We start from the raw sequence: 8,072 nt of genomic DNA on the forward strand, positions 1-8,072 counted from the left end.
TTTCTGCTGCAAAACTTCTTGTTCTTTGCATCTGCCTTAGTCTCGGTTTCTACTGTAATTTTAGTACACATCTGATTCCTAATACACTTCTAAATTTAGCATGTCATCTTTGTCTTTCTACATTTTTAAAAGGCTAAGAGATAGTTTCAACAGAAAATCTTTAGAAATAACCAATATACTTAAACTAAAAGCAACCCTTGGATGCTTTTTTTCTTAATGAAAAACAAAACACACCTGTCGTCTATTAGCTTTCTAGCTTAGTCTTAGAGGCCAAAGTGAGGAAGAAAATCTTCAACTCTGCAGAAAGCCAGCCTGACTTAACTCGGTTCCTGCATCCCAGGGTGGGCTTCTAGGCTCCAGGAACTGAGATTCGGAGCCCCGCCCCCGGGAAGCCCCGCCCCCGGGAAGGCCCGCCCCCAGGAAGCCCAGTCCCCAGGGCTCCGGGTCGCCCGGCGCAGTCCTGTGGGAGGCGGGGCTGGAAGCGGGCGCCCAGAGCTGACAGCTTTCCCGGCCTTGGACCGCGTCCTCCCGGAGGGTGAGTCCTCGCCTGTGCCCGGCTCCCAGACCCTGGTGAGTGTAGCAGGAATCCGGACTGACCGGGTCCGCAGCCGGCGCCTGCGCACTCTACTCCAGCCAATCGCGGGCCGCGGGGGCTGCGGCGCCCTTTGACCCCGCGCCCCTGTGCGCCCTCCCGCCGTATCTTCCCACCGTGGCCGCCGCCCGCCCCCTCGGGGGTTCCCGTGGGTTCCGGTTTGCGGCCCCCGCGCACCGCTGCTTCCGAGCTCTGCCCGCCCGGCGGCTTGGAAGTTTTCTCTGAAGCCTCACGCACGCCTTGACCTTGAACCCGGAAACCCCGAGCTGCTCGGACTCAGGTCGGGGGTGGAGGCCCCGCAGGCCCGGGAGCCTAAGGCCACCGCAGTGCGGTGTGGCACCCTGGGCATCCGGGAGGCCGCGGGTGCCACCATCCTCCGAGGTCTTTGTTCATCCCCCTAGAGTTGGCGTCTGCTGTTGTAGACTTCATCTTTACCCCAGACCTGCCCCAGCTACGCAGGATGAGGATTCATCCTTTACAAAGGGCCAAGTTGGAAGTTGGGACGGTTAAAAGTGTTTCCTTTTTTTGTGGCTAGATCCTGTAGATAAATTAGAGGGGAAATAGGGAGGGACTGAGAAGGTGGCAAAAAGGGAGGCTACAGCTTATATATGAGCTTGAAATACAGACAGGATCGGATGATAGTCTATACACGTTAAATTGTATGCAGTAGCATGAAAGAACTATAAAACGAAGTCTGGGTTTTGGTGGTGCTAATTCAGTTTTGTAAAAAATTGACAATTCAGTATTCCACGCTCTGAGCTGTTCGCAAGCCCTGAAAAAGTGCCACGAACTTTGTGGACTTTACTCTCTCTAAGCACATTTACAGTGCTGCTGCTCATATTCCTGTAAAAAGGTACTGAGTATATGATCAGAAAATACATAAAATACGCTGTCGTCAAATTAAGTGTGGGCCGCATGGAGGAGGAAACCATTAATTATTCTAAGGTAGCAGTTTCCAGGACACAAAAGTGTGGTATTTTGGGAACCTTTGCTTAAGGTCTAGAGCCACACTTGCCCAAGCAAGTTGTGGAGCTGTGGAACCTCTGCCCTCCATGCTGGAATTTTCTAACTAGCTTCTCTTGTACAGGTGTAATTTTATGTGTGCAACAGCCATGTCACGTCCAGAGTACAGCGTTTCACAGCACTCCCCCCTGTGCTCCAGCCCTTACTTTCTGTCCTCTCTTCGGCATTTCCTTGAGCCTTGGGGGAAGTCCTGTCAACAGATGAGCATTCAAAGTTGCTTATTCTTAGCGCTTTGAACAGTTAAGAGTATGTATTAACCTCTACCCGCTGGAATACTCTGACCAAGTTTGAAGAGCAATGCAAGTCTATTGATACAAATATTTGCAAGGCAGTGTGACAATATGGCCATTTTTAGCAACAATAATAGATTCTTCCTCACGGCCTATAACTTCCCTATAGCCATAGTTTTTGACCATGTTTACAGTATCAGGCAGGACTTCCTGCCCATGGGATCCAGTCCAGAGGGGAACTGGTTACTCCCATAAACAGTCTTGCCACTACTGCACCAGGGAGCACATCTTGTCTGGCAGGTTCTTATTGTAGCATGCAGGGTCCAGCAGTGGGTAAGACCACTGACGTCTGTACTTTCCAAGCAGCCTTTATGATACCTATGATCAGCAGGGGCAGAGCTCAAACTTTTAAGCCCAATGATTGCAGTAACCTGTTAATTAAGATATGAAGGTTGGCCAGTGCATGATCTCTAAAGATGGAATTGATGGATCATCTGCAATGGTATGATAACCATTTGAATGAAAATAAGTAGTGTAAAAAGCAATAGGAAAGGACCAGCTTAAGAAATTACATCTATAGACAAGAAAATGGGAAAAATATAGGTAGTGTCCATAAATGAAAATTTTGTATTATAATCATGGATAAACATGGAAAGTTAACCTGAAAATTATTTTAAAAAAATTTCAGTGCTTTTTATATGTCTTTCATTCTCATTTACTTTAAGATTTAAGTGGTATTTCCTGATTAATACACTTTTCTCTCTGATTTTCTTTTATTAACATTATCTTGCATGATCCACAGAATAACAACTTTATTAGTACTTTTTAAAAAGAGTGAGTTATCCAGGGTCACATAGCTAGGTCATCAGGAGGATTCGAACTTACATTTTCAAATCTCAAACTCAGTCTTCTTTCTGTTGTGTACCCTGACTGGTCCATTCCACCACCCTGCTGAAGTCAGAATGTCAAAAAGTCAGTCCTGTACTAACTCCTAAGTCTAGTAGTTCTCCTAAGTTCTTCTCGGTGAGTAGTTCTCATTCTGTATGCCTCTAACATTCATTACCACTGATTATTTCCTTATGAAATACTTAATGCCAAGTAAACATTTCCTCCTTATTAAGTGGTATGTTCTGATTTTAGGAGATAGGGAAAATACCGTTATGTTTTCTCACTCAGAGATAGCTATTGTACATGCTTTAAGCCTATTTTATTTTGTGTATGGTTAATATAATCAGGATTCTATTATACCAGAATAATTTTTTTCCTGCTTCATGGCTTCTTGTTTGGTCACAATTATCACTTTCTTTGAGCGAAGGAAATGATTTATTATCTCAATTACTTGAAAATTTCAGAACAGCGAACTGTAGATACAAGTCAAAATGGCTGTATTGTTCCACTATTCCTATCCAATGGACAGGCCTGCTGATTCCCTTCCACAGACCTTTCAAGTACAGACTTGAAGGACCTTGTGACTAGGCCCTTTACAGAAATAAGTAGATGGTAAGACTTCATACTCTACATCTTTCTAGTGAGATTCTTTTATTTCTTTTTAAATAGTTTTATACACAAAGTTTTAAAAATGCTGTAAGCAATTTAGCAATTCCTGTTTTTACCAGCGGTTTCAACCAAATGCTACGGTTTTACAATTGCTTATAATTACCGATAAGTGTCTTTTACATTATATCTAAATACAGCCATCCGTAAGCATTTTCAGGAGGTTAGTTCTAAGAACTACCGTGGTGACCAAATTTTATGACATGTTGTTTTATCTGAAATGTTGAATGAAACCTGCATACTTTCTTCTGTGTATTTCTAACCACCTCTGGAATACTTAAAATGTATTAAAGAGTATCAGTACTGTGCAAGTAGTCATTGTACTGTGCTGTATAGAGAGCAGTGACATGACCCTGTACATGTTTGGTACAGATGTAAATTTCTTTCTTAAATGTTTTCCTCCGTGTTTATTTGAACCATGGATGCAGAACTCATAGAGTGCTGACTAGTATATGAATATATGTGTGTGCATATATGCTTGTATATGTGTATGTGTCTCCTAATGTATATCCTTAATATATAGTCTTAAGTTTCTTCATGAAGTTCATTTTTGAACCAAATACCACAGCAGCGATTTTGTCTCATTCTCAGTATGTCCTCTCTAGAAAGTCATTATCATATATATCCACAATTAATTTTGGTCATTTATTCAAGATGGTGCCTGTTAAGTTTCTCATGTGTTATATTTTTCTTTTCATTACTATGTTTTAGACAGTCTTCAATGTGTGGCTGTCCTGTGTCTCATCAAAGTTGTACATGAATCCTGCTTATTACTACTTTGTGTATTCATTATGTGTTGCTCTGAGAAAGTGAAGAAAACTATATAATTCATATAAAAGAGAAATCTCTTTCTCACAGTTCTGACACTGGGAATTCCAAAATCGAGATTTGACAGGATTAGCTGTCTGGTGAGTGATGCTGTCTACTTCCAAGATGGTGTCTTGACACTGGTTTCTCAGAACAGGAGGGGCTCAGGAGAGCAAACTGACCCTGACAAGCCCTTTTGATAGTACATTTAAATCATTCATGATATGATATATGTATACAATGAAATTTTGTTCACAGTAAAGAAAATGAAATAAATTTGCAGGAAAATGGAGGGATGTGGAAAGTATATTAAGCAGGATGAACAACTCAGAGTCAGACCGAAATCACATATTCTCTCTTATAGGTGACTCCTAGCTTATAATGATTATACACACACACACACACACACACACACACACACACACACACCCCTTGGGAAGGTGTGGTTAGAGGACATAGAACTAGAAAGGAGACCTCACTGCATGAGAGAAAAAACGTGTTGAGAAAGGAGGCCAACAGGGCACCAGTAACAGGACTAGGGACTGGGGAAAGAGGGAAGGGGACTATGAGAGGGGTGCGAAGCTTATAAGGGGACCAGGGAATTATAGAAGAAGGAGAAAGACAATCAACAAAAACAGATTTTGTTCGACATGCCATAGGGAAACTTAACACCATGCAATCTAAATTCAGTTTTTAAAAAAGAGAAAGTTACTCATGATCGATGGCACCCTCGTGGCCTAAGCATCTCCCCTTTCAGCAGTGCTGAGCCAGATATGAAGTTTCCACTGGTGAATTCTGGGGACACATTTACACAATTGTAAGTGGTTGTTGCTGTAATATCTAACTTTTTTGTTCCTCTACTGTCATTAAAAAAGTATTCTCTGGTTCCATTCCATTTGCAAATGTTTCAAATGCATAATTAATTCCTTTTTTATAATACTGCTTTTTCAGCTTAAAATGTTTTCAGCTATCTGCTTTATACCTAGACTTTAATGCATTCAAAAGTATTTCCTTTTCTTAACATGTGGTTTTTAAATTTTAGTCCATGTACATGGAATATGCACTTTCTATATTCAGTATACGCTAAATTTGCCCACATGATGAAAATTATATTTCGTTTATTAAGTTTCTACAAGTTTTATTTGACAGAATGCATGGCATGGACATGGTGATATTTCCAAATCAGTACTGCCTTTGTGTGTGTGTGTGTGTGTGTGTGTGTGTGTGTGTGTGTGTGTGCGTGTGTGTGTGTGTGTGTGTATGTGTGTTCTTTAGAGAACAGTATTTGATGGTTTATTATGATAATACAGTTTGTTCTTTAAATGTAATGACTGGAGTTTAGTTTCTGTTTTGATTACATTAGAAAATACTGTTTATACCACCTACTAATGGTCTTTTTTCAATAAATTACAGCAAAACAGTTACTATTTTGGAGTTAAAAGTATGTCATCATGGCAAAATTTCGAAGAAGGACTTGCATCATTTTATCACTTTTTATTCTGTTCATTTTCTCTCTAATGATGGGTTTAAAAATTCTGAAGCCCAGTACATCTACTTTTGGAACTCCTTTTGGACTTGACCTTTTTCCAGAACTTCATCAACGAAATATTCATTTGGGGAAAAAAGTTGATTTCAAAAAGAGTGACACAATTAGCATGGAAACAAACACCAAGAACTTAAAAGCTGGTGGAGGAACTGCAAAACCTTCCAGAGTTTCTGAACTTAACCTGGAGGAACTGCCACCTCTCAACTATTTTCTACATGTGTTTTATTACAGTTGGTATGGAAATCCACAATTTGATGGTAAATATATACATTGGAACCATCCCATCTTGGAGCATTGGGACCCTAGAATAGCCAAAAACTATCCACAAGGGAGTCACAGCCCTCCAGATGACATTGGCTCTAGCTTTTATCCTGAGTTAGGAAGTTACAGCTCTCGGGATCCTTCTGTCATAGAAACTCACATGAGACAAATGCACTCGGCCTCAATTGGTAATTTTAAAAGTTTACTTATGTATATGTTTATAAATTATTTGGACAGTTAAATTACTGATCTGTTTTCACATTATTACTGATTACATTCTTAAACTCTTGATTAAACTGTGTGTGTGTTCTGTTGGGGTTTTGTTACTCTTGTTTATTTTGTTCTGCTTTTGTGTTTTTTTCTTTGCAGTATTGAGGATTGGTGACTTCACACGTTAGACAGGCATTCTGCCACTGAGCTACAGCTGTAGTCTTTTTTACTTTTTACTATTTATTTTGAGGCAGGGTCTCTAAGGTTTTAAGACTGGCCTTGAACTCACTCTGCAGCCCAGGCAGACTTTGAATTCATGATCCTCCTGATTTAGCCTCTTGAGTAGCTGAGACCACGAGACCTAGGTATGTGTTCTTAAAAATGGAGGTAACTAAAGTTGCTTTTAGTCTGTGTTCTTTAATTTATAAATTTTGTAGTATTTTTGGATATTATTTCCATTGTTTTCTAGTTAAATTCTTAATTTTAGTATTAATGATTTACACAGAACACAAAGAATTATCTCACCAACACAACCAGGAAATAAAATATCTCTGTAATCCAAAAGGTTTCATCATTACCAGGTGTGGTTGAGCATGTTGGTACTTGTAGCACTCAGGAGATCAGGAAAAGGGATCATGAGTTCCATTGCGGCCTGGGCAGTATATGGGACCCTTGTGCTTGCCCTAAAAAACTTGTCATGATTGTCTTTTTTTGCGTCTACCCCCTAGTGCACCCCAGAAAACTATGGGTGTGACATCTATCTCTGTGAAGTAGTTTTAATTCTTCTCCTGGTTGTCTTCTTTTGCATAACACAGTATTTTGTAATACACCTGTGTGTTAACTGTCCATTTTAGTTGTTTTTATTGTTGAATTGTATTTCATTAAATGATTATAGAACATTTGCCTCTCCATTCATCTGTTAGCAGACATTTTGGCTGTTTTAGATTTTATTTGTGAAACATCATTTGGCTTTGTTTCTTTTTAAACTGCTTTTCAATTTCTACGTTTTATTTCATTTTGTTTCATATGATGATATGATTATGAATGTTCCATTTTCCATTTTGTTTTCTACTTGTCCTGTGTACGGTGCTTTTCCTCATCTTTTTTGTGCTGTCTCTGACACTGAATGTGTGTATTTCATTTTGTAGTCTCTTCTGGCCTACTACATGTGATCATTCTTTTTATTTATTTATTTTACAATTGCTGTAGCATTTGTGCTGTTGTTACCAGTCCCCCCCCCTTCAGCTTTCTCTTCTCGTTCTTCGTAGTATCCAGGTACACATATTTAGAAATTCGTAGTATCCTACCATGACAGTATATAATTTTGTGCCTAAAAACTACTCAAGACTTTTGGCTTTTGTTAAACTTCAGTGTGGATTCATTGTGACTAACCATTCTTCTGTGAGTAGGACCACAAAAAGAAATTGGGTGTATTCAACACTTAGTTCTGTGTAAAGCTAGGAACTTTTTATGGAGCTGACATCCATGTAAAGACACACAGAGCACTTTCATGAACAGAACAGTGTGGAGCCTCTGGTTCTGCACCAAATGTCTGCAAGACGACTTGATCCTCTGGGGACTCCTGTTGTCTTCACAGCTGTTCGTGACGTCTTTATAGCTCATAGCTCTAGTTTCTATTTTCTTGCAACAATTTTTCGTGAAATAAGTTTGGCACAGCCTGTTTGGACAGTGACAATTCTGTACGTGTGAACTAGTCTTTATTTACTAATTTACTTTCATGAGATAATCTTTTCAAATGAATTTTTTAATAAAGTAATTTCTATCACAGTTATTTTGACTTTTTTTTTTTTTCAAATAGGAATTCTTTGGTATGGCTAGAAAAACTGCT

General features: G+C 39.7%; 1 protein-coding gene across 5 annotated transcripts in view; it reads left to right on the top strand.

The window, feature by feature from the left end:
• The first annotated feature begins 401 nt into the window (after window positions 1-401).
• The window catches only part of Manea (mannosidase endo-alpha), a 36,149-nt gene continuing 28,478 nt past the window's right edge, over window positions 402-8,072 (top strand). Inside the window, exons 1-3 of one of the 5 annotated variants that reach the window (XM_029566704.1) lie at window positions 2,581-3,345; window positions 4,111-4,307; window positions 5,620-6,201. In XM_029566704.1, the coding sequence (XP_029422564.1) occupies window positions 5,658-6,201 (544 nt within the window). In that variant the 5' untranslated portion in view covers window positions 2,581-3,345; window positions 4,111-4,307; window positions 5,620-5,657. Of the gene's footprint in view, window positions 571-2,580; window positions 3,346-4,110; window positions 4,308-4,381; window positions 5,024-5,619; window positions 6,202-8,072 lie in introns of those variants that run through there. The other 4 variants (XM_008839595.3, XM_008839593.3, XM_008839597.3 and 1 more) reach the window with 4 other exon arrangements.

This window comes from Nannospalax galili, unplaced genomic scaffold (genome assembly GCF_000622305.1).
Source record: "Nannospalax galili isolate Female #2095 unplaced genomic scaffold, S.galili_v1.0 scaffold78, whole genome shotgun sequence".
NCBI lineage: Eukaryota > Metazoa > Chordata > Mammalia > Rodentia > Spalacidae > Nannospalax > Nannospalax galili.